This window comes from Amphiprion ocellaris, chromosome 3, assembly GCF_022539595.1.
Source record: "Amphiprion ocellaris isolate individual 3 ecotype Okinawa chromosome 3, ASM2253959v1, whole genome shotgun sequence".
In the NCBI taxonomy this organism is placed as follows: Eukaryota; Metazoa; Chordata; class Actinopteri; family Pomacentridae; genus Amphiprion; species Amphiprion ocellaris.
Genome location: NC_072768.1, coordinates 3,765,571 through 3,793,156, shown reverse-complemented (window position 1 = coordinate 3,793,156; position 27,586 = coordinate 3,765,571). Strand labels below are relative to the sequence as shown.

Genomic DNA, 27,586 nt, shown 5'->3' with positions numbered 1-27,586 from the left:
TTATTTCATTATTAACTTTATTCTTCGACAGCACACGTCATAAATAACAGTTCATTATTGCTTTCTCTAATCTGTATTGAAACGGTAATAGAGGCTTGGTCATTGTGGGTTACATAGTGCTTGCAGGATAGTGCAGGAGACAGCATTTTCGTAATTCTTCAGCTGTTAAATTAAACGTGACATCAACATAATACCTAGCGCTTTTTAAACAACCTGTGCTCTGTTCACTGTCTGCTTTTTTGCAAAGACAGTTAAACAGTTTAGAAACAAACCGCATGACTCTCACCCAGATAAGAAAGTGGAATCTATCGTTGTCCACGGACACAAACAAGATGCCTTTTTACAGAAAAATGTCACAAAATTCATTACACCGAAATAACAAATGAGAAACGATTCAAACAGGATGGATGGAGTCTATCAAAGGTCTGATGAAGCAAAAGTATTTACAATGAGAGAGGGGGGGTAAAAGCTTTCTGACAAAATGACAAACACTACTTGAACTGACACAACTAGGACACCAGTTTGGATCCAGTGTTTTACCAACTGAGGACTTTTATGAGCACAACTTGGCGTCGCACGTGACCCCGAACTGAAATAAACGATGAGAAACAGGCCAGACGTCACACAGTATAACAAGAGCATAATAATAGAACAATTTTAACAGTATAGAGTGGGGAGCAGTATTTTTCTTGAGTATATTTACTAAGACATTCAATGAATGAAGTCAAGAAAAATGACGATAATATTAATAATAATAATAATAATAATAAGGCCTGAGTCCTGACATCTCAGATCACAACACCAGAAGACAAAGAACAAACAAACAAACAGATTCTGGCCATGCATGTGCTTAAGTTTAAAATTCCAGTGCAAGCAACACAGCAGTAGGAGGACAGTTATAGTTGTCCCGGGTCGGGTACAGGAAATGACTTGAGCGGGGAAAATATCTACGGTGGATGTGAGCGTATTCATGACTCTCTTTCTCTTCAAGGAAACAGAATTTCACAGTGTAAACAAGCAGAGGACTATTTCCTGAAGCAAATACAGTGTATAAGACATTTACATCAGTGAACAAGGCAATATGTTTGGTGCTTGAGTTGCCAGCGACTTCATCTGATCCTCCGGCCATTTTTAATGATGAAGTCGCGTTTCCCAAGTGTCTCAAAGTACCTCTTTCTCTCGCAGATGGAAAGATGAACGTTTTAAACCCACCAGCGTAGGTTACAGGGCAGAGATCCAAATCAGGGTCAGAGGTCGACCCCTTTCACCAGCGCCGTCTCCAGGGTGATGCTGAACTCGTTCAGCGTGTGCAGGATGCGAGACAGGGAGTGAACGGCGGCTCGGTCCCTCAGCAGAGCTCCGTCCTCGTACGTCCGGGCGGTCAGGGGACAGTCGGCCAGCAGGGGGAGCCACTGGGAGAGAAGCCGGTCCCTGCAGAGAGACAGCGGTGATGGTCAGTGATGGAGTTCTAAATATCTGATCAAGTCTGGAGTTGAACTGAAGGCAAACAAGCGCTGTGTGCTTTTTTACTTTCAGTCTCATGGAGCTAAAATGCTTTCAGTTTTTATTAACCTTGATTATGTCGACTTCATTCAATGTCAGTGCGAACCACGGACACAAAGACTGTTTAATTTTAACAGCTTTTACTTTAACGCACAGAAAAATGAAGAGAAATAGAAAAGGACACACTGGCAATGTCAGTGTCTTCTCTTAAATTATTACAGAAAAGCTTCCTTAACATAATGAATTCTCTTATGTACTTTTATTCTGGTTATTTTGTTTTGTTCTTGTCTATTTTTTATTTAAACTCTGTTGGTTTGCCAATCTTTTAATCCTTTGTGCTTTTTTAACTTTAATTCTTTCTGTCCGCTTGGTTTTATCCCCTGTAGTGTAATGCATGCTTTGTGCAGCACCTGGAAACTTTATTTTAGCTACACAAACACAGTTACAGGCCACCCATCATTTTATCACAACAACTCTGTCATTCCACTGCCCACATGTGGTATTTAATTTTAATTACATTTAGTTAGTTTTAACCAGCTTCACTGTATTGATTCTGACTGTGTTTCTGGAGAGATCAACCAAATCAAGCAAAATTTGAAACAATCTAATTAAAACATCCAATTAAATTTAAAAAGTGGGTATTTTAGTTTTTTTGCTCAGCTTCTAAATTGAGAAAAGAAATGCAGCCACCACTGTTGTTGTCACAAATACTTTGTGACTTTAATCAGAAATATGGATGGTTTTTGTGTGTCTGTGTGCAACAATTATATTTTAGGGCTGATCACATAACTATTCCTGCTCTGAATATAGATGATGAATCCATATCTTAAATTTGTTACATTAGTCTCACTTCAGTTATTTCTGGATATGCACTAAGTTTCTTTTCTGTGGTTTCTCTTTTACACCAGCAACCTGAGGGCGGGGATGGTTTTTTAAATGTTCTCTCCCAAGCCTAATTTAGAGTTTTCCTCGTTTGCACACGTGTTTTGTGAAGTTTTTCCTCGTCTTTTTTCACATTACTCTTTGGATCTTTCTCCTTTGACTCTTTAAACCGTCATTTTGAAAGTTATGCCCGGTCACCTGATTCCCAGGCAGACGAACAGCTGGAATTTGCCCTCTTTTCCGATGTTTCGGGGGGAGGCGTTGATGGCGTTGACGTAGTGGCACAGTGAGTCGCAGGGCGGACCTCTAGTCAGCGTCGATCCATGCAGGTCGCCCATCTGATCAGCCGTCTCCATGGAAACCACAGCCTTCTCTGTGGGAGAGAGTTGGTGATAGTTGTAGTTTATAATTTATTAATATTCTGACAAAAGAAGAGAAAACTGAGGAGATGGATGGTGATAGCAAAACATATCAGTCACGCTTTGTTGCCTGTAACTTGAGATGTAAACTTCACACTGACTGCCACTAGATGGAGTTGGGAAACAGACGTGATTTTATCAGCTTACAGAACTTACCCACAAAGTCCCAAACAAACACGTTCCTCTGGAAAAGACGGTTAGACTTGAACCCATGGAGGAGGAACTTCTCCAGTGAAAGCACCAGGCCTCCTTCACCACACAACAAGACCGTCAGGTTCCCCCTCTGAAACGACAGAAACACAGTTAACGGAGGCTCATCTTCCAATCGGTAAATCCCTTCTTGTGTGGGACAGAAGGAGCTTCAGTTTCCCCCAAATCCTCCACAGCAGCGATCAGTTTGTTAGAATTTAAAAGGCTCTTTTATTTATTTATTTATTAAAGAAACAAACAGGGCAGAGCATATGATTGTACATTAAAGACAGTGCACTTAAAGATGTTATTAAAATAAATTGGAAGCCAATTCAAAACTAAAAAGAGCCTCTCCAGAGCTTTTAAGCTGCTGGACTGATGCACAAGAGAAACAAATGAGGCTTGTGCTGGATAAGTCGGGGTAATGAACCATGTTAGAGATAAAAAATAACACACACAGGAGGCTGACAGTTGCTACAAAGATGCTCTTCTACGCATTAAACACCTTGTCAGCCCGTAAGATAAATGAACGTAGGAGCTGAAGCAAGCAGACTAACTCACTATTACAGTCACACACCTCTTGTTCAGGTTTGTGGAAATGCTTCACAAGGTTATTCGCCGCCTCCCTCATGTCCTCCTGTACTTCGACAGACAGCATTCCTGAGAAGATGAGTGAAGAAGAGTTACGGATAGAGACATGAGGGGAACAGAACAGGGAGCTGAACAGAAAGGTGATACAGGAGCAGAATGTGTTATTGTAATGAGCTGCCCAAACAAGTAGGTCAGCTATTGTGCTAAAGAATGTGCTCTTTGTGCGCACGTACTGCTGCGGCTGCCAAGCGATCCCAGCACCATTCGGACACTCTGAGAAGGAGAGGCCAGCTCTGGAGGCGTCCCTGTCCACCTTCCAGCATCCTCCTCTGCACCAGGTGACACCAGCTGACCAATGAGGACTCTTTCCAAACTGCCGTCGCCCACGCCTTTCCCCAGCCATCGGCCGCACGGGAACCTGAGAAGACAGATGGAGTGTTTGATGAAGTTCAAGATAAAAACTAAAACATGACTTATCATACAGAGGATATGTTTTAGCCCATTTGGCTATTCACTGACTTGCTATCTACCATCAACTTGAAGGGACATGACACTTATTTTCTCTGCCTGCTTTGTGTTATTATGATGTAAACTCTATATGGGAGTGTTTAGGAAGGATCATTTAGGTGTCACTACATTAGCTGCTGCCCATAAAGACATTCTTATACATGTATCTGCAGTCTTGTAAGGCTACACTCAGTGCTTAAGGCCAGAATAGGAATCTTACTTGTAGGTGTGTCCAGTGATCTCGTTGTAAACCATCACACAGTCAATCAGACACTTGGCCAGCAGGCCGGAGTTCTCCTGTCCCAGCTGCAGAGTGCTCAGCCTGCCCAGGTTCTGGCACTGATGTTAAAAAAAAAAAGCAGAAATCACAGTGAGTAACTCTCCATGCGTCTAATTCAGGTATGATGTTGATTTAACTGCTCAAGTGTGGAATACAAACCTGGAAAAAGATTTCTTGTGTATTCTTTGGGATCTGTCTAACTCCTGAATCACCCAGTTCTCCTGACACACACACCCACGGGTTCACCGTCGCCATCGCGATGCTCAGCTTCTTCATGGGTATAATGACGACACGATATGGAATACCTGGAGAGCAAATCAGTGTTTTTATACATTTGTATCTTTAACCCTCTGAATCTCAAGCAGCTTCTGAGTGTTGCTCTTTTTTTGTGCTCTTGTCTAGGGATGTCCAATAATATCGACCCGATATTGGCATAAATATTTAATATCGGTCAATATCGTGATTGGTTTTTTTGCCCATCATGAAAAGCGATAAAATTGTTACTTTGCAGAGACAATGTTTACATTTGGAAAGCTTTGTTGCATTTGAGAATGCATCCAGTAGAGCATCACAATAAAATTAGGCATGATGTGTTAATTCCACGATAGGAGATATGTGATGTTACCTAAAATTAGTTAAATAGCCCACACATATCGGTATCGGTAGTTATCAGAATCTAAAATTGAGAGTTGGACAATATCGGCGTAGCGGTTATTGGCAAAAAAAGCCACTATGGGACATCCATACTCCTGTCACATTTTCTCTCAAAGTGAGCTCAGTTTTCACTGAAATATGAAGTCCTTCGCCTCTACGGAAACAACACAACAACGGCTAGAAGTACGGAGAACAAAAAAATATCTTTTGTGCAGTACAAGAAAATTATAATGCCATAAATCCTTAAAAAAATTAAATTTCTTCTGTCATTTATTGAACAAAAATGCAAGAATTGAATCAACATGTACAACATTTTTTCAAAGGGCCCACGTGTTAGCAATATTGAAAAAACAGTTGAATCTACACATTAGAGATATTCACATTTTTGTTTTATTTCTATACTTGTCTCCTATCTGCTTCATGCAAACACAGTCTGCAGTTCAGCCAAAATGTCTCAGAATTTTTGCCACATGACAGTTGGTCACTACTGAGTCATTAATGTTTTTCTGATTACATTAAGGAGCACTGAATTTCTAGTTTTTAACAGAAACTGTTTAAAACAAATGGTTTATTTTCACCAAATTTTTAAAGAAGACATGTAGAAAAGCGTCACAAAGTCACACATGAGTAGCTCAAGGACCTTTGAAGGTTTAAAATCTGACAGTTTCTGGATCTGATAAATGGTTTAATTTTGGTCATATTTTGTAAGACAGCATGATTTCAAACCCAGCAGTTGGTCTCAGGGTTCAGAAAGTTATTAAAGTCTCAACTTCTCCCCCAAATTGAGAGTAAATTTTCGCAGCAGTTGAGCAACTTTAGGACCCTGGATGTTAATAAGACCAGCTGGGTGGGGACGAGTGTCGTAAAACTGAACCCAAAGCCAACTTTCAGTGTCCTTGGAAAGCTACAAAACTGCCAGTAAATTCTGCCATTTTGTTGTTAAAGTTTACAGGACTTACAGATGGAGGTGAAGACGCGTGTAAAACAGAGGTAGTCCACGGTGTTGAGCGAGAGCAGGTGGAACAAAAACTGCTCCCTTTCTTCCTCGCAGAGCAGGAATGCATGGGGTTTATACAGCTGCCTGTCGGGGGACGGCCAGAACAAAAAATCTGTCAGACATAAATACAAATAAAATGTAAAGAAAACAGCATAGCGGTGATCGTCAGCAGCTTAATGACCTGAGCAGCTCCTGGTTTGTGAGCAGCTCTTTGAGGTGTTGGGAGAGCATTTTCTTCTCCAGAGCCAGATGGATCCAGGCTCGGGCTTGACCCACCTCAGACAGACCCTCACTCATGGTCTGGATGAACCTGGAACAACAGCAGGCAGGTTGGCATCAGCAGATGGAGATATGAGACCTTTTAGAAAACCTCCCTCCATAAACAGCAGCTTTTCATCCTTTATAAACTCCATCACTCTCTCCAACATCAAAGCAGGTTTACTCTCCTCACCTCATGTCCTGTATTAATGATCCTCTCAGGGGTAAAGTGCCGTCATCAAGCGTTCTCTGATCCGAACAGTTGGATCCTAGAAAAGCAAAGAGTTCAACACAATCAGTCGACTCTTAACTCAGCGATTTACACAAGAAAAACAAAGCACTCGAGTTGTGTTCTGACCTGGAGACTCAGCTGGTGCCTCCGTCTTCTGCTGGGCAGCCTGGTAGTGAAGCAGATGGGACCAGAGAGCAGATTTCCCCTGTTCAGAATAAACACACTTGTCAGTATAAAGCATCTTTATACAGTCATCTCTTGGGTCAATCTATAATTGAAGTCCATGGGATATATCTTGCATACATTTTTATTAAAAGTAAAAAACTAATGTTTTTATGTTCATTATGATCTTGTCTTTACAAATTGTATAATTATTTATTATGGAAACAATCACTTATTCATAAAAAATGGCTGGATATCACTAAAATGTCAACTAAATAACCATCTGAATTTAGTAACACCAACCTTCTAATTAGCTAAACAATAATAAAATGAGCTGATTCAAAAATTGTTTTGATTGTGTTCTTTTTATTAAGTTGAGATAATCATGACAGATGTTTCTTTTTTGGCAATATATCAAATTTTATATGGAAAATAACAAATTGTATCTGTGTCCCAGAAATCACTTTCAACTAAGTTCCCCATTACAAAAACACCTCTCAAGGAAGTGTGTTAATTCCAGATCACATGACCTGCTCCACGTGATGTCATTTCCTCCTGAAGAAAAGACTGGCCAGACTCCAAGGCTTTCTGAGTTATTTAATATAAAGTAGTCAACAGGTTTACTACAACATCTTTATAAATAACTTCAATGTCCATTTTACTCAATTGTATATATAACATTTAGATGAATTTTTCTGTAAAAATGCCATGTGGTGTTTGGTTATAGTAGATTTTAGGCCTGAAAACATCAAAAATGTCAACTACGTTACAAAAAGTACCGCAACTATGTACTGATCATCTTTGTGTTGCATATGCATGATCTAAACCAAGGGTATCAAACTAATTTTAGTTCAGGGGCCACATTTAGTCCAATTTGATTTTAAGTGGCCACACCAGTAAAATCAGAGCGTAATAATCCAAATCTTTCCTTTGTTTTAGTGCAGAAAAAGTACATTCTGAAAATGTTCACATGTAATGAATCATCTTTTTGCAAAACAATATGAACAACCTGAAATGTCAAGACACAAAGCGACAACAAAATGGACAAACGACACAAGCGAGACAAAAAAAATACACAAAACAACAAAAATGAGACAAAAACAAAATATAAAGCGAAACACAACATGACAAAAATAAGACAAAAAACGAGTCAAAGTGAAACAAAAAGGAAACAAAACGATAAAAACGAGAAACAAAATGACAAAAACATGAGACAAGCAACAAAAGTGAAACAAAAAAAACACGACAAAATATTACAAAAATGACAAAAGCAAGAAACAAAATGATAAAAAATGAGACAAATGACACAAAAAAATGAGACAAAAATGAGACACCGACAAAAGCGAGAAACAAAAAAAAATTGACAAAAAAGTTACAAAGCAGTAAAAAAAAAATGGACAAATGACACAAATGCTTCAAAAAATGACAAAAACAAGACAAAATATTACAAAAACGAGACAAAAAATGACAAAAGAACACTGAGCGATCTAGTATTTTACTTTATGACCAAAACAACTTGTCATGGTCAAGAAATTATTTTCAATTTATAGTTTTACTAATTTACAATCTGCAGTTAATGTGTTCTCTGGAATTTTTAGGCTTTGCAAAGCCATCCTGCGGGCTGGACTGGACCGTATGCAGGGCCGGTTTTGGCCCACGGGCCGCATGCTTAACACCCCTGATCTAAACTGTTTACATGAGAACACGCAGTACCCAGATGTTTTTATAGGTCATCTCTTTGCATAGAGACACACAGTGTTTGCAGGCCATCTGAGCTGATTAGTCGTGTTAAACCACATGTGTGACCTGTTTCATCTGCAGACCGTGGCCCCAGGTTCTCTCCAGCAGATCGCACAGACCGTGGATGAGTGTGTTTTCCTGCAGCCCCGTGATGTTGGCCTCACCCTGACCCAGTTCCACACTCTCCTTCCCCATCCTCTCCATCAGCATCCGTTTGGTCTAAAAGGCAGAGAAAGTCTCGTGTCATTCACAACACACTGAGATTTTACAGCAAATCTGTGAGTGAAGCGAGCTCCCACCTTCAGACGACACTCGCTCAGCAGCCCGTCCACAAACTCCCGGTGAGTCTGAGAGACAGCTTGAGGCGACGGGTCGAGCAGCTTAGACTGCCGGAGGAGCTTCCTCGCATATGTGTGTTTCTGTTGGATAAAACAAAAGTAAATTAAACCGACACCAGCCTCCTGAAGCCCGTGTGTTTGTCTGTGTGCGTTCGTGAAGACATGGAGGTACCTGTCTCAGCTCATTGTCCGCTCCTGAGTGATCGTTTACCATCGACCTCTTGGGTTCGGACCTGCGTGATGATGTTGTCACACGGCTGGACCACCTGTTCACGCAGATGATACGGCAAAACTAAATTCACATTTTGAAGTGTGTAAAACTGTATATAAGTTGCATACTTGTTTATTTTTGTAGGTGATAAAGTAGAGCCCCAAAGTCTAATGTTTGGAGAAACTATAGTTTGCTGATAAAGTGGGCTCTCTGGCTTTTTCATTACAATTCTGTGTTTTTTTTTCTTCCAAATTTGCTGTAAAACACCACATATGGTGCATTGGTGTAAATATTTAAAAATGTACCACTTCAAATTACAGCGAAACCTCAGTTATTCACTGGAAAAAATGCCCTTCCCAAAAACAAGAAAAATAAACTTATTTCAAGGAACTTTTACCTTGAAATAAGTTAAAAAAAACTGCCAATAGAACAAGTGAAAAATGGCTTGGTAAGATTTCTTGAAATAAGATATGATATTTAGAATATTGAGATCTTAAAATTAGCTGGGAAAACTTACTTTAAACTATATTTTACCAGGATTGTCAAGTTTAGGTATCTTAAAATAAGCCAGATATGGTAAAAAATTAGCAGTTTTTCACTCAAAAATGCATTTCCGCTTTCATGTAACCTCCTAATTTGAGATGCATTAACCCTGCTGTTGTCCTCATTTACAGGCACCAAAAAATATTGTTTCCTTGTCTGAAAAAATCCAAAAATTCAGCAAAAAAATTCCCCAAATTTCTGAAAATTTGCAAAATCTTCAGGAAGAAAATTCCAATAATTCCTAAAGTTTTATTAAGTTTTATTTTTAAAAAATCCCCTAAATTTGGCAAGAAAATTCTTGTAAATATTTTCAAAAAATGAGCAAAAATCTTCCAAAAAAATCCTAAAAATATCTAAAGTGATTCCATATATATCAGTAAAACTTCTAATATTTTCTTTAAGAAGATTCACATAAAAATCAACCAAAATCCAGTGAAATTCGCTGGATTTTGGTTGATTTTTATGTGAATGTTCTTAAGAAACATTTTTAACATTTCTTTTTTTCCACCAAAAAATGTTCAAAAATTTCAGAAGTTTCACTGTGAAAATATATTTTTTTCCCACATTTTCAAACTTTAAAACGGGTCAATTTTGACCCGCAGGACGACACGAGGGTTAAACTTATTTTGAGTTTTCTTGTAAAATTCAACTCAAAACAAGATAATTTCCAGATTGTTTGACTTAACAAGATTTTTAAGATGCATTGCCTTAAAACAAGTCCCTCCATCTGCTGAAATGTCTCTTGTTAAGTGAATTTATCTTAAATCAATTGGGATGAGACATTTTGACTAAAAATAAGACAAATAGACTTGGTAAGATTTAGAGTTTTTGCAGTGTTCCCAGACATTCACGCCCACGGTTCATATTATTTGGACCCATTTCACTAATTGATAAAGTCAACTCAAGAACAAAATTTTAACCGGACATTAGCTACACACTCAGATATCCTCTGTTTATTCAATTACATTTTAAGGAATGTCCCTTTAGTGTCAAATAAAGGGCTACGACACACCTACAAAGCTCCAATTCTCAAACGGCCAACAGTTCTAATGTTGATGAGCTAAACTGAAGAGATGGTACACCAGTAGTGGCTAAGTTTCAGCTGCAGATCTGGTTGACAGTTGGGTGTTTAGGTAAAAATTTTGTACACAGAATAAGCCCATATTATGTTATATAAACATGGTTGTATACAGTGTGCATCCAGAAACTGGTATATTCTAATGCAGCACCTTCTGCTTCTAAATGAGCTCATTTCCACTGATTTTACAGCAGGTGTCGTAACAGAAGAGGATACTGTAACAACAACTTTCAGCTACTTTTCTATTACTTCTATCGAGTTATTTCAGCTGTTTTCTGTGAGTTTTAAATCAACAGATTATCAGCATCACACCGAGTATGCAGATATATCAGTGCAAACACAAAAGCACCTCCTGGGCTCTACTTAGAAGTACCTGTGTTTTGGGAATCACTGTTTGAATGGAGAAAACAAAGCTCACTTGTTGGTGTTTTGTGCCTGTGCAAGCACATCGGCCTGCAGTTTGGGGAAGTAACCCGGATGGTGCCGACCCTGACCGATCCTCATGTCCAGCAGGTGGGGGTGTATGGCCGTGTGGTCGGCCTTCAGCAGCCGCCGCTCAATGTTGTGAGCTGTGGACACAAATGCAGAGATGCTTGTTTAACCCTCGTGTGTCGTGCTGCTGGTCAAAATTGACCCGGTTTAAAGTTTGAAAATGTGGGAAAAAAAAAACATTTTCACAGTGAAACTTCTGATGTCCACATTTTCAACATTTTTTGGAAATCTTCGAACATTTTTTGGTGGAAAAAATGAAATGTTAAAAATGTTTACGAACACTCACAAAAAAATCAACCAAAATCCAGCGAAATTCACTGGATTTTGGTTGATTTTTTGTGAATATTCTTAAAGAAAATATTAGAAGTTTTACTGATATATATGTAATCACTTTAGATATTTTTAGGATTTTTTTGGAAGATTTTTACTCATTTTTTGGAAATATTTACAAGAATTTTCTTGCCAAATTTGGGGGATTTTTTTTTTTTTTAAATTAAACTTTTAAGGGAAACTTTCAAGGAATTATTGGAATTTTCTTCCTGAAGGTTTTGCAAATTTTCAGAAATTTGGGGAATTTTTCTGTCGATTTTTTGGATTTTTTTCAGACAAGGAAACAATATTTATTGGTGCCTGTAAATGAAGACAACAGGAGGGTTAAACGCTGTGTATACAGGGTCAGTACATAATGGCAGGACTTTTTGTAACATAGTTAACAGGTATCATAGTTGACATTTCTGCTGTTTTCAGGTCTAAAATCTACATGGTCACCTATAACCAAACACCACATAGCATTTTTACAGAAACATTCTTCGAAATATTATATGTATAATTGAGTAAAAGTGAAATTGAAAGTTACTTAGTTGACATTTTAGTGATATCCAGTCATTTTTTTATTAATAAGTGATTGTTTCCATAATAAATAATTATGGGCTTTGTAAAGACATGAACATAATTAGCATAAAAACATTTTTTTTTTTTTTTACTTTTAATAAAAATGTATGCAAGATATATCCCATGGACTTCAAAAGTCACTCAATTATACATTGACTCTACTGTAGAAAGAGATATTTCTAGAGAGGACGAGTTAAATGTCATGTCTTTAAGTCAGTAGCTGCTTCTAAGTTGTTTAGCCGCATGAGAATCACATGAATCGATGATATAATGTAGCTGATGGTGTGACAGAAAAGAAATGAAGCAGCATCTATGAGGCAGAATCTAAATGTGGACACTGAGACGTGAGCAGTTTATTTTGCTGCAGCAGGACACAAAGCACTGTCCTCTGCTTATATAATCCTCATCCCCCACCATATCCTTTAGTTCACCCCTCTCTAACTCCCATTTTCCTCTATCCTATTCCATCCCATGCTTTTTGCATTTAAATTATTGATGAATTCCTAATTATTATTGCTACATCATTTTTAATTATTAATGCAGTTATTTGGTTTTAATTTCTATTCAGGAACTGTTTCCATCCCTTATAATTTACACAGTTAACTATCTTGGTGCAGGAGACTCTTTCATCAGCGCTGATTACAAACGATGGAGAAAATGATGATGCAGAAAGGCCAACAACATAATCAACACACGAACCCAAAGAGACGGGCAGATGGAGGCTGATTCACAGATTCCCTCTGCAAAGTCTGGCACACGGTTCAGTCGCATCATTCAGCTCGGGTTTCATTTTATTCTCCTGCTACCAATTATTCAAATGCGGAAAAGAAACTGGTGGAAGAGCCTCAACAGATCAACAAGGAGTCCTTCACACCACTCGTTTAAATGACCGAATGTAATAATTAAAAGATCCATTCAGTCATCAGTGCTAAACGTACAGGAACTAATCAGTGATCTGCACATAAACTCCACTGTCAGATTTACATGAACAATCTCTGGAAATGAAGTCAGGTTATGTTCACCCTCTAAACCCCAAGCAGTTTCTGGATGTTATATTTGCTTCTGTCACTTTTTTCTCACTGTGCACCTATTTTTCACTACATTATTAAATCCTGCATCTCTATGGAAACAGTACAACCACGGTGAGAAGAGGAGAGATTTCAGAGATGTCTACTGAGCAGAATGACAAATTTCTAAAGCCTTAAATCATAAAAAAATTTGAGTTGAATATTTTTAATTACTTAATTTCCAACAACTGAAAACAACTAGAATTCAACATGTACGACATTTTACTAAGTGCCCAAAAACGGTGCCTCTACATGTGCAATATCTATTTTATTATTTAGATTTTTAAACTGTTTCCTATCTGTTCCGTGTAAGAACAGCCTGCAGTTCAGTCAAAAAGTCCCTGAATATTTGTCATGTGAACGTTCATCCCAGCTGAGTCACAAATGGCTTCATGCTTACACTAAGCAGCCCAGAATTTTTTGTTTTTTACAGAATCTAGTTTAGACCAAATAGGTTATTTTTAGATGAGGCATAGAGAATAAAATGATTCATTTAGATTAAATATCCTAATTTTAAGGTTAGACTTGACTGAGTTTGTAATGAGTCACAGATGAGTAGTTCAAGGACTGTCAGGAAGTTTAAATTGTGTAGTTTAAGCATTTTTTTTAAAAAGACAACATGACTTTCAAACTTGCTTGGATGATTTGAGGTTTACAAGGTTCAGACAACGACATCTGAGCTGCATTTATGTGTTTGTGTGTTCCATGTTGCAGAAATACAGTATTTATTGTGTATCTTATCTTGCAACAGCATAACAATGGGCACCATCACGGTACCTGACTCAAACAGCGTGGTGCATTTCCTGTAAGGACAGCTGCGGGGGTCTTCTTCGCCTGTATCGTACAGTCGCTCTCGCTCCAAACGGCTGTCAAACAGCAGCTGCAGCGGCTCCCTGTCTGCCCAGCGAGAGATTACTTTCCCATCCACAAAAGAAGAAAACATGGACGTCTCCAGGAACCGGGAGAAGAAGTGCAAGTGGGTTGCTGGCTGAACTGAGAGGAAGGAACCCTAAAACAATGAAGGTATGACGTTAATATAACTCATTTGGGGATATTAGACTTAAACAGATGGCTCTTATGAGATCAGTCAGTCATCTGCTGAAGTACCTTGTCAAAGCTGAACGTTCCCTCTCGGTTGCTCAGCCAAGAGTCCAAATCCAGAGCGCTGTGGATGACGAACTCCTCGTATCTGCCAAACATGGCAGCGAAACGTACGGCAAACACCTCCCTCAGCTGAATATTCAGCTTGGCAGCCTTCAGCTCTTCCTCCTCCTCCTCAAACGCGTGTCCCAGCGTCTTTCCTCCATCCGACATCTTCTCTCCTCCGCACCTCCTCGCCAGAGCCTGCAGCCTCTCCAGCACCGCCAGCTCCTCACCTCCCAGGTTCCCGTTCCTCCTGTCCTCCATCAGATCCTCCAGAACCAGGCTGCTCAGGCGAGGGGAGGAGGAGGAGGAGGAGGTAGTGGGTTTGGTGATCACTCCCCCCTGCGGTTCAAGCCCAAAATGCAACAGAACCTCGCTCAGCTCCTGGATCAGCTCGGTCTGATCTGGAAACAGAGGGAGGTCCTCGGGGGCTTCGACACAGTGGTTGTCAATGTCCACGAAACACAGGTTGGCCTGCGAAGGAGCACAAAGGAGAGAGTCAAACTGTGAAAAACCTCTTTTCAATCGGCTCCTCTGTCAGATAAGCATAATAGGTTTAACCGGTCACGACGACTCCCATTTATCTCATGTAGACAAAGTGGCAGAGATTTAGCACCCAATTAAGCCCAGAGATGGCGGTTCACATTTCAATAATAGATTTTTGGTATTCTACTTTGATAAGGATATTAGCACGTGACGGATTATCCAATGATTACTGTTATCGCTTTGTGGAAAAGCGGCTCTGGAAACCTGTGCAAAAAAAAACTGTGCCCATAAAGCTGCTGAGCTATGAAGTACAGGACTCTGAGAGAAAGATAGGCACTGATTTTAAAGAACTGCCTCTGTAAGCAGCAGTGAAGCGCAGCAGTCAGCAGCAACACGACCTTCAGCAGTGACCTCAGGCAGTCGGTTTACAGCCTCCAGGGAAGTCGAGTCTCTGTGCAGCTTCACCCTCCTGACTGTTGTGTATGTTTTTTTTTTTTATCATTTCTTTGATCCAAATAAGAAAACAAGGAGCCAGTAGATGCAATAATACCTCGAGAGTTTACGCTTCAGATTCAGAGATGACACAAAAATATTTCACTGCTTTTAACTTCTGCTCCAATTCCTGATTCTTCTGCGCTTCAGCAGACAAAAAACAAAACACGCTGCCAGTTTTTTTTGTATATTAAGGAGAATGAACTCCAAACAATCACACAGTTAAAATGTTTCCCACTTCTTCCAAATTGCACAGCTCAAGGAATAAGTGGCGATCTCTAATTCTCATTAATTATTCAGCCAGCTTCATTATTCTGGATCTGTCAAGCTCTGCAGTTTGTTTGTTTTTTTTTCCGCTTTCATCCTCCCCAGAGCTGTCTCACTGCTGCCTCTTTTCTGGGGCAGAGCGACTTCAAAGAGGCTTCAGTGAGATAATCATGCAGCATAAAGTCATCTCGGATGCAGGATTGAATTTGAAAGGGGTGGAGGCGGGGGGGATAGCTCTGAGGAAATGCATTGTCCTAGTTCGAGTGGCCAGAGCCAGAGGACGAACTGCAAGCAGCTCAGACTGGATTCTCATGACTGCTTCAGTCTAACAAAACGTTTTTACATCCTTCAATATGAATGTGTTCAAAAATATTTGCAATATTTGGAAACAAAAGGGTCAATATATAATTGAGGGAATTTTGAAGTCCATGGGATATATTTTGCATACATTTTTATTAAAAGAAAAAAAACTAATGTTCAGTATGATCATGTCTTTACAAATTCCATAATTATTTATTATGGAAACAATCACATTAATAAAAAATGACTGGATATCGCTAAAATGTCAACTAAATAACTGTTGGAAGTTAATAACAACCACCTTCTAATTAGCTAAACAATAATAAAATGAGCTCATTCAAAAATAGTTTTGATTGTGTTCTTTTTATTCAGTTGAGATAATCATGACAGATATTTCTTTTATGGCAATATATCAAATTTTATATGGAAAATAACAAGTTGTATCTGTGTCCAAGAAATCACTTTCAACTAAGTTCCCCGTTACAAAAACACCTCTCAAGGAAGTGTGTTAATTCCAGATCACATGACCTGCTCCACATGATGTCATTTCCTCCTGAAGAAAAGACTGGCCAGACTCCAAGGCTTTCTGAGTTATTTAATATAAAGTAGTGTGTGAGTCAAGTGTGGATTTATGGCATGTCAACAGGTTTACTACAATATCTTTATAAATAACTTTTAATTTCAATTGTACTCAATTGTATATAGAATATTTAGAAGAATCTTTCTATAAAAATGCCATGTGGTGTTTGGTTATAGGCAGTCATGTGGATTTTAGGTCTGAAAACAGCAAAAATGTCATCTATGTTTCAAAAAGTCCCACAATCACATATTGATCCAACAGCATTTGCATATAAGCTCCTTTCTGAGTGCTGTACCTCGTGCGGCAGGTGGAGGGAGGATCGCTGAGCCCCGTCTCGCCGCTGGATTCCCATCAGGAACGGCACGGGAGCATCCAGCAGGTGATGGAGCGGCGTGGAAACGATGGGCAGGTAGATGTGCTGCCACTGGAATGGGAACAACAAGGTGGTGATGCCCTCTGCCACCGTCATCAAACGCTGGTAGTCTGAGGACAGAAAGCATCATGAGTCACCTTGAGGTACCGAAGGGAGACCTCATTTTCAAGGAATCAGAGCAGAATCCTACAGATTATTGAATTAATTTGCCTGTTTACATGCTAGAGAGCACAGCAACATTAATGACTGGGGATGTCTCACCCTCATTACACACTCCCAGTCAACAGTTTGGACACACCTTCTCATTCACTGCTTTTTATTTAGTTATTTTGTACATTATAGATTAATACTGAAGACATCAAAGCTATAAAGGAGTACATATGGAATTATGTTGTAAATAAAAAAGTGTTAATCTTCAGCATTAATCTACAATGTGGAAAATAATACAAATAAATAAAAAGCACTGAATGAGAAGGTGTGTCCAAACTTTTGACTGACTGTATTTTCTACAGTATTTAAAGACCACTTCCAGTGAAAATCAAGTACTTCACCCTGTTAATATGTCAGTATTAACATTAATAGTAGTTTTTATTGGAAACCAGAAGATACATCATGAGCAAATGAAGCAGTCAACGCCATGGCTGAGCATTTCCACCTTGTAGCTGCAGTCTCTTCAGAGTTTTGAGGGTTCATACATGACAAAACTAAACAACCAATCCTGTCAACTTGCAGGGTAGAGCTTTCTGTATCATTATCCGTATTTTGTGATTAAAACATATACAGCTGAATCGCTCCAATACTACAAGAATAAAGAGATTTAACAAGAAAGCAAGTGTTGCAGTTCAAAAGACAGTATATATAAGATTTTTAGACAGATTTAAGTTTTAACCTAAGCTACGAGAAATAACCTGCATTATGTTATTTGATGTTGTCATATCTCCTTAGATTTTATGTCATGTCTTGTGCGACTGTCTATTTTCATTATTTCAACATAAAAAACATTTCTGAGTCAGGGTTTAAGGTGCTATTTAATATGCTATTGAGAAACAGCATGTGTGCTCCTCAAAAGTTACAGTTCATACTTAAATAATGTAAAGAAACTTCCTTGCATTCAGGTCACTCTGAATATAATTATAGGTGTGTCTGTTAGATAGAAACACGTCTTGATTGCTTTAATGTTTAATTAAGTGACCTCTATCACTGCAGACATTTTGAAATCTCATAGTAGAAAAAGCAATGGGATTAATGACATTAATGATGGCTCTGATCCATTCATTAAGTCACTGATAGTGTGATAGTGATGCTCAGTATCATGACCCTGAACCTGAAGCAGCTACATGGAATGCTGCCATTATTTATCAATTATTTACCAACTGTGACATCCTCTAATAACAAAAATCTGGAGTACTAGTTACTGAATCATCTGCTCACCTTGAGAGTAGAGCAGGACTTGTGTCTCCAGAAGTGCACAGGTGAGTAGTTTCACCATATTGTCTACACCCAGCAGGGAGAAGGCCTCTCCAAGAAGATACTCCCCCAGTGGAAGCTCACCCGGCCCGGGCCGCTGGCACACGATGGGCCCCTGCACCCCGTGGAACCTCAGCGACCTTCCGGGCGGAGGCAGGGGCACCTCGTACAGGATGTTGTGGATGTAGCTCTCCAGAGGGAGGGGCGGGGCCGTCTGCGACGTCACCGCCTGGTGCAGCTGAGCCAGAAACTGTCGAGAGGCCTGCAGGAAAGGGAGCGGCGTGACCAGGCAGAGGGCTTTGGACACGTACAGGGTGTCACGTGCCGGATCGAAGGAGCCCGAGCAGCCGAGGCAGCCGGGAACGCCGGCTAGAGACTCAGCGTCTGACTCATCCAAGCTGCTCGCAAGCGAGTCCATGCTGGAGGTGGAAGGCGAGGAGGCAGAGGAGGAGGATGAGGAGGAGGGAGACGAGGCGGATGAAGAGGAGTGGTGCTCCACATGGTGCATCTGATAGAGAGTCTGCATGGCAGTGATAATCTGAGGACTGGTCACCTCCTCGTAGAAGGTGTGAACGAAGCCGTAGGAGCGAGTGCCGTCGTCAAAAGCAATCGTAAATGAATGAAAGTGGGGGTCGAGTCTGTCCGCCTGGGTGCGGAAGGACAGACCTCTGGGCATACAGAGCTGAGAGGAAGGGAAGGGAGAAGAGGTTTTAGAATATAATGGTCATTCAACAACTGATACACAGGATTTTCTAAGCTGTACTCGTCTTTTCTGCATTTGCACTAAAGTAATGCTTTTCTGGGAAGTAAATGCAACCAAAATATCCATTAGAGAAAATTACTTAGATGTTGAAAGCACTTACATCAGACAAAAATTAAGCTTGTAGCCAGCAAAAAAAAGTCAAACAAGAAACTGGTAGAGATCCTTGATGCTTGTACTGGCATTAGCTTCACATTGCTGTAAAAGTGCAAAATCTGAGAGTTTAAAGAAATATTTTTGACAGAAATTGGAAAGAAGTGGATTATATACATAAAATAACATGTTGAAGAAGCAACATGACTGTCAGATTTTGAATAACCTCTAAAAAGTCCTTCAAAAAAGGTGTATTTTCCATAATTTTCATGAATAGACGTTGGGATGCCAAATAATCTAATAATAAAATACAGTATAGTCTTCAGGGATGCTGGTAAGAGCAAATTTTAAAAAGTGAGAAAAACAAAACAAGCAAGACATTAATTCAATTCCATCTGCCTGCTAAAAATTCTCTGGGGCTCTCATCATGCTGACCTGCTTTTCCAGCAGTGAACAATGAACCTGCTCAGTATATTTAGGCAAAACAAGACTATAAAAAGAGAGGCAGGCTCGAACTTTTATTATTCACTCTCACGAAATGGGAAAGCTACAAAAACATTTGCCTACTAGCAGCCACGCTTAGACTGCTGCAGAGCACCAAAGTGTGATCCAACATCTCACCATGTTGACGGCATCTTTGTTGAAGGGGTTCCTGTCTGTGTTTTCTGGATAGTGAACCAGAACCTTTGACTTGAAGGAACGTCGAATGGGGCTCTGCTCGAAGCCCTCACCTGGAAGACAGACACGTGTGAGACAAGGTGACTTTTCAGGTTAATGCAGAGAGACATCTGACCTTGATTAGTGCTGAATCAGAATTCATAAAGAGGCAGGAAGGACGGGAGTGAGGACGTTACGATTTGACAAGCTTTGATTTATGAAAACACACGGACAGCACAACCTTGTCTGAAAAAAGCTCATCTGCTGTCGACAGCAACGACCATTCAGCTGCAAAGAGGGAAAAACCCTTCCAGGGCGTTATGTAACTCAACTCATTACCATAAAGATAGACTGGAAACGCAACACACCACTGCTGATCTATGACACGCTGCAGCAGGAAAGCCTTTACAGGGAGGATGAGAATATGCGGCGTTTGAAAGGACTGAATTCACAGAAGACTCTGCTGTATATTTCCTATAAAGTCTCACAAGCATCACTCTGCACCTTGTGTCAGCATCCATCTCCGGTTACACACAGCGCTGCCTGTGTGAGCTCAGAAACAAAGTGCGTGTATGATTCAGAGTGTGTAATCGACTGACAGTATGAATGAGGTACTTTCATTATTTATCCGCTTTCTGAGGGAGATGCCCTCGAACAGAGCTCCTCTCTCTGTTCCACTAATCCACCATGAATTCTCAGAGACGTTCACTGACATCACACAACAAAATCAGCTGCAAACGGCCAACAGGCTTCTTCTCCCGGCTGCCAGCTCCCATTCAGCGTTCAGGAACATCCGCCTCACCTGCCTACGAGATGACGCACAAGACCCCGACACAGGAAACTACGCCGGCAGGCAGAGTGAGAACGGAGCCACTTCAAGTCAAACTGAGTCAGATTGGTTGGTGGGAGACGGAGGCTAAGAGATCACAGTGACGAGAGGGGGAGTCAGTGTTCTTTACCGAGGATACAAATTGGAGCTGGTGCCGGGAGGCAGAACGGAGCCTCGCAGAAGGACGCCCAGTTGCCATGGCACCACTTCCGCTGTAGAAGATAACCATCAAGACGAGGCTTTTGTGCTTGTCACCGGTTACGTCAGCCTCGGTTTCATCAGCTGACCTGATTAAATCCACTCTGCTCCTGACACGAGTTCACAATAAAGAGTTTGTCAATGTAGAGTTTGTCTGTAACTGTGACGCAGAAGCAGAGGGAGGTTTGTTTTAGTGTCTGCATAAAAGCATAAATGCTGCTTTCAGTTCAGGCTGCAATTAGCACATTTCCTCCCTTTACAAACACACACAGTTGGCAGCAAGTGTGAAATGTGGGCTGAATGCTTCACATCAGGGCTGCAGATAATTATAACTTCCATCTTAATTAGTCATTCATTCAATAAAATGTCAGAAAATGGTGACATGTGACTAGATGATGCCTTCAAGTAGCCTTTTTTTGTTCAAAAACCAAACAAAATCATTTTTTTGATCAGAGAGAAATCACATTAATCTTTACAAACAAGATGTAAATAATTAATGTTTGTTAACCATAAATCAGTTTTAATGGTGACAACTCGACATTTTCTACGTTTTAATGGCTTGTTTGTTGTAAAAAAAAAGAAAAAAGAACATTTTCAGTACTTATAGCAAATTTCATTACATTTTATAGAATTTAATGGTATAACAGTTTAAAAAAAACACAACATTGTACTGTTATTTACTGTTAATCTATACTAGACAATGTGGAATGTGGTGAAATATGTGTTATTTTCATATTAATTAATCAATTAGTCAACATAATTTTAAAAAAATAGTGACTCGTCTCTAGATTGTCTTTAAGTAGATTTTTTTGTCTAAAAACCAAACAAATTCAGTTTTCTGGTCATATAAGAGAGAAAATAAATAAATCCTTACAAACAAGATGGAAATAATTAATGTTTGTTGTTCTGCTTTTAAAAAAAAACATTAATTAACCATAAATTGGTTTTAATGGTGACTCCATAGTAACAAAACTCAACATTTTCTACGTTTTAATGGCTTGTTTGTTGTTAAAAAAAAAGAACATTTTCAGAACCTATAGCAAATTTAATTACATTTTCTAGAATTTAATGGTATAACAGTTAAAAAAATAGAACATTTTACTGTTATTTACTGTTAATCTATACTAGACACTATGGAATGTGGTGAAATATGTGTTATTTTCATATTAATTAATCAATTGGTGAACAAAATTTTTAAAAAAGTGACTCATGTCTTTACATTATGTCTGTAAATTGATTTTCTTGTCTCAAAATCTAAATAGATTCAGTTTTCTGTCATGTGAGAGAAAGAAAATCCACAAATTCTGACAAACGAGATGCAACTAATTCAAATATATGTTTTTAAATCCTTTCAGTTGATTTATCAAAGCAGTCGCTGATAATTTTGTCTATTTACTAACTTTTAACCATAAAATGATTTTAATGATGACTCTGTAGCAACAAAATCAGAAATTTCCTGTATTTCAGTGGAGTATTTCTCATTAAAAACAGAATATGTGATGCATTTTAATGATGTATCTATAGTAAATGTAACTACATCTTCTATCATTTAATGGTGTAGCAAAAAAGGATTTTTTTCCTGTTATTTTATGGTAAATCTATAACAAAAACACAGTCACCATAGAATGTGGTAAAAATACACACGGAATGCTTCACATCATTGGTAGGGCTGCAGATAGTTATTACTTTCAGATGAATTAGTCATTTGGTCAATCAAAAGTCAGAAAATAGTAACACATGTCACGAAATTATGTCTTTAAGTTGTCGGGTTTTTTTTCCAAAAACCAAAATATGTTCAGTTTTCTATCATACAAGAGAAGAAAAACAGCTAATATTCACTATTAGGATAGAGTTAATGAGTTTTATTATTCGAATATCAAAGCAGTTGCTAATAATTTTATTCTATCAACTGATTAATCAGTTAATTGTTTCAGCTCTAATCCTCAGTACATGAAGTCCTGAGTGTAGGTCACCTTTATATCAATCTTGTCGAGGTTTTTGGTGTTTCATATTTAGTGCTCGGTCTCTAAAACAGCCACAGTCCATCAGTGGTGACTGAGCACCCATAAAGGAGGAGGTCTGTCATATTCAGCCTCTGAAATCAGCCTCACTGTCCCATCCATCACATCATTACACGAGTAGATGAAAAGCGGTGAGAGATTAAGATGACAGCGAACGTCCGCCGGCGCTGACTGATGAGGAGTTATTCCTTTAGAGCCCAAACACTTCAAATCACTTCATTACTGAAGCACAGATTTGTCCGACTACTGAAGGTGAATCACGCGATGAGAAGAAAAGACTATTTTTTGTTTTTCATCTCAGCCTGAGACACTCAGACGTGGTGCCGAGCTCAGGATAGAAGTGACTAAAAATATATTGAACTCAGGTTGGGTTTTCTGTGTGGAAGCAGCACGTCTACTAATAAAACCACTACTCAATATGTAATTGCAGGACTTTTTGTGACATAGTTGACATTTTTGCTGTGTTTTTTGTAATGGGGAACTTAGTTTAAAGTGATTTCTCAAACACAGATACAATTTGTTATTTTCCATCTAAAATTTGATATATTGCCAAAAAAGAAATATCTGTCATGATTATCTCAATTTAATAAAAAGAATACAATCAAAACTATTTTTGAATCAGCTCATTTTGTTATTGTTTAGCTAATTAGAAGGTGGTTGTTGTTAAATTCAGGAAGTTATTTACAGTCGAGCCTGAAATTATTCATACCCCTAGCAAACTTTAACTTAGAATTACTTTTAAAGGTAAATAAAAGCTGACAAAATTATTTTTTCCACAACAATGCCTCTTGTACACCATCTTATTATCTTTTGGGAAACACCTGTGTCATTTCCAATCAAAAAAAAAAAACTTGCTGGTTGAACAAAAGCAACTTCAAGTCAAAATTTGCTAGGGGTATGAATAATTTCGGGCTTGACTGTAGTTGACATTTTAGTGATATCTAGTCATTTTTTATTGATAAGTGATTGTTTCCATAATAATTATGGAATTTGTAAATGCATGATCATAATGAACATAAAAACTTTTTTTTTTTTTACTTTTAATAAAAATGTATGCAAGATATATCCCATGGACTTCAAAAGTCACTCAATTATAGATTGACCCAGGAAATGCCCTGGCTTGCTGCCTACGTTTGTCTTTTTCTTTTTTTAAATAATGAAATTAATTCCTGTACAAATTAGCTGCAAGTAATTTCTAAAATTTTAAATAATTTTCTATTTTTTAGATTACAGTAAATATGCTCTACAAATAATCTTCAGCAAATGTGATAATTTTTTAATATATATAATGATCTATGAGATTAAGCATCTCTATCCTTTCTTGGTCACTCAGTTATATATTGACCCATACATCTGTGCAGTCCGTTCAAGGTTATGCAGCAGCTCTGTGGGGTCGTGGAGTTCTCACCCTCCCCGATGTGACTCTCATCGGGCCTGAAGCCTCAGACGTCCAGCATTCCAACAGGCAACATCACGTGAAATTTGATTAGGCTGCAGAAAACACAGTGGCGTCTATTGAGAAGCCAACAAGAGCAGATTGTCTCCCGGTGGGCGTCCACTAATTACACACTGTACTGAAAATGCATATAAGGCTGCAGCACATGGCAAAGAAACACATTCTGCTGGATGGAAAATAAAGTGTGATCTATAAAGAGGCAGAAATCCCTGGAACAGAGCAGAGCCCCCTGCTGCAGTGGGTCTGAGATGACCTGCTGTTACATAAGCAGATTGGTGGGGCTCAGATATACCAGCCGCTGGTGTTGACACTCTGCAGGGAGGCAGCGATCAAACCAGCTGGTTAGTTAGAGGAATGAAAAAGCAGCAGGAGGGCTACACACTGGACCTAAATGTACAGTTTTCTTATGTGGCAGGCTAGTTAAAAACCATCTTTCCCAGCTTTTAAAGGAGCCACATGAGCAGAAGAAGACATGGACAACGCAGGGTGTGTCTATTGTCTGCGACTCACATCTGGAAGTGACATTCTGGGTTCTCAGCACACCTGTACGGTTCTGTTTCCTCACAAAAAATAAACAAAAAAAACTGCAGCACACTGGAAGCACACTGACGTCACACAGGGCTCCTGGGTGAATCTGTCCTCAGCTCGGTGTCAGCAACTCAGTGCGGAACAAAGCGACAACCTGATATCTCCACTAAAGAGCCCCACAACCAAGCATCACAAACACCTGACAAAAGGCAGCATCACTACGGCTGTCATTACCACGGCAACAACCCCTCACATCCACCCACAGGTTTCCTTTCACCTCCTTCACCTTTCCTTGTAGTAAGAAAAAGACAGATGCGTTTTGGGTGACAGAATGACATCTCTGGTAGAGAGCATCAGATGGATTAATCAGTGCTTTGTGACTCAGAACAGTGTAATCTGGGACACACACACACACACACCATACATACATACATACACACACACACACACACACACACACACACACACACACACACACACACACACACACACACACACACACACACACACACACACACACACACCATACATACATACACAAGCCTGTGTTAGTCCTGATGTTCCAGCTGTGTTCCAGCTGTAATGAGCAGAACTGGAGGCTGTTTATCTCCACCTATTAAACCTTTTTTTCTCTGCTGTGATCCAGGTGCAGCAGTGGATGACTTGCAGAAAGAAATATTCCCACAAAGCTGTCTAGAAAATGGGATGAAAACACAATGAGGAGGAATGTAATGTGTTTTTTTTTCCTCTAAGCAGAGGTCTCACAAAAGGACGAGACTGTGGAGTGAAATTGAGTCATTTTTTGTCTAAATTTTATCTGAATGCTCCGAATTTAAATGGAAATGATCATTCTATTGAAATGTGCGTTTTTAATTATCTGTGTCACACTCTGATACACAGAAATCTACATTTCAACAGCACTATATGCTAAGAGATGTGTGAAGAATCTGGTGAAAATAATCATTGTGTGAATATTTGTAGTTTTTTTTTTTGGTTAAAAATGGGCCATTGTGCTGTCAGATAGTGTTGTCAGCAGCGCTGTCACAGAGCACAAAAACAGATTTTAATGGCTCCGACACAAACAGGCCCGGATGAGCCGCGAAATACCGAACATGATAGAGAAAAAACGTCACCCTCGGTTGAGTATTGGTGGATTAGTGTGCTTGGTGGATCTTCTACCTGCTCCATCGTCCGGCTCCAGGCCCGTCTCCGTGTCCACTCCACACACAACGAAGTAGTGGGCGAAGCGGCAAGACGCCGATCCGGCTCCGGTTCCGTTCATCCTCGACGTGTTTGTGCTCTGACAGATCCGTTTACTTCTGCTCGATGCTGTCGGTGCTCATCGCTGTTTCCGATCCGAACCGCTGACCTCCTCCTCGGTGTCCCGAGCCGAGCGCTGCGTCGTGCTTCGGCCGCCCGCCTGCGCTCACCGATCCGTGGACTGACTCTGGCGGAGTCACGGTGATCCGACGGTGGTCATCTCCTCTGCTCGGAGGGGGAGGAGGCTGGGGGAGGAAGGGAGGGAGGAAGGGAGGGAGGGAGGGAGACAAAGACCTGAACGCATCATCGTCACACCAAAATCAGCGTCATTGTTACGAGATTCATCAGCAGCACCCACGTTCAAAACAATCAGGATTTAATTATTAATAAATAGAGATGCTTAATGACATAGATCGACATATATATATATTTTTTTTTAAAATCACATTTACTCAAGATTACTTGCAGAGAATATTTACTGTAATCTAAATATATATTAGGAATTAATTACAGCTAATTTGTACAAGAATTAGCTTCATTATTTAACAAAAAAAAAAAAAAAAGCAAGCAGCAAGCCAGGGCATTTCCTGGGTCAATATATAATTGAGGGACTTTTGCAGTCCATCTTTGGTACATTTTTATTGAAAGTTAAAAAACACTAATATTTTTAATGTTTATTACGATCGTGTCTTTACAAATTCCATAATTATTTATTATGGAAACAATCACTTAATAAAAAAAAAATACTGGATATCACTAAAATATCAACTAAATAACCGCCCAAATTCATAACAACCACCTTCTAATTAGCTAAACTATAATAGAATGAGCTCATTCAGAAATAGCTTTGATTGTGTTCTTTTTATTGAGATGAGATAATCATGACACACATTTCTTTTTTGGCAATATATCACATTTTAATATGGAAATCACTTTCCACTAAGTTCCCCATTACAAAAACACCTCTCAAGGAAGTGTGTTAATTCCAGATCACATGTCGATTTTTTAAGGTTGCTCCGAATTTTATTGCTTTTCAAAATGATCTGAAACTTTTCTTTTACTCCTGAAGAAAATTGGAAAACAGCAGTGCCTTAAGACTGTCTAAGATTCTCAATTTATATATTGATTAACCCCTGTGAAGTTAATTTATCTTAAACGATCTTATTTTATAAAATTTTATTATTTTTTTCTTTCTTTCTTTTCTGGTTCTTGCTGCTTGGATTAGTTGAATTGTATGACACAATTGGTGCCTATTTGTTGTATATTTGTTATTAAACAATGCTTAATAATAATAATAATAATAATAATAATAATAATAATAATAATAATAATAATAATAATAATAATAATTTTTTTTAAAATCCAGATCACATGACCTGCTCCACATGATGTCATTTCCTCCTGAAGAAAAGACTGACCAGACTTTGAGTTATTTAATATAAAGTAGTGTGCGAGTCAAGTGTGGATTTATGGCATGTCAACAGGTTTACTACAATATCTTTATTAATAAGTTTCAATTTCAATTTTACTCAATTGTATATATAATATTTAGAAGAATCTTTCTGTAAAAATGCCATGTGGTGTTTGGTTATAGGCGGCCATGTTGATTTTAGACCTGAAAACAGCTAAAATATCAACTATG

The 27,586-nt window shown here is 39.1% G+C and overlaps 1 protein-coding gene across 1 annotated transcript; it reads right to left on the bottom strand.

Annotated features, from left to right (window-relative positions):
- On the bottom strand, positions 1–26,171 carry LOC111588130 (DENN domain-containing protein 5B-like). Its single transcript, XM_023298303.3, has 21 exons — positions 25,864–26,171; positions 19,617–19,726; positions 18,107–18,824; positions 16,598–16,785; positions 14,142–14,651; positions 13,812–14,043; positions 11,003–11,153; positions 8,925–9,018; positions 8,714–8,833; positions 8,481–8,633; positions 6,639–6,717; positions 6,474–6,549; positions 6,204–6,332; positions 5,985–6,106; positions 4,531–4,676; positions 4,312–4,430; positions 3,818–4,002; positions 3,571–3,653; positions 2,961–3,087; positions 2,584–2,758; positions 1–1,431 (listed from the first exon to the last, which is right to left on the bottom strand). The coding sequence occupies exons 1-21, from the start codon at positions 25,964–25,966 to the stop codon at positions 1,248–1,250; spliced, it is 3,804 nt and encodes a 1,267-aa protein (XP_023154071.2). The 5' UTR covers positions 25,967–26,171; the 3' UTR covers positions 1–1,247.
- Positions 26,172–27,586: the final 1,415 nt, after the last annotated feature.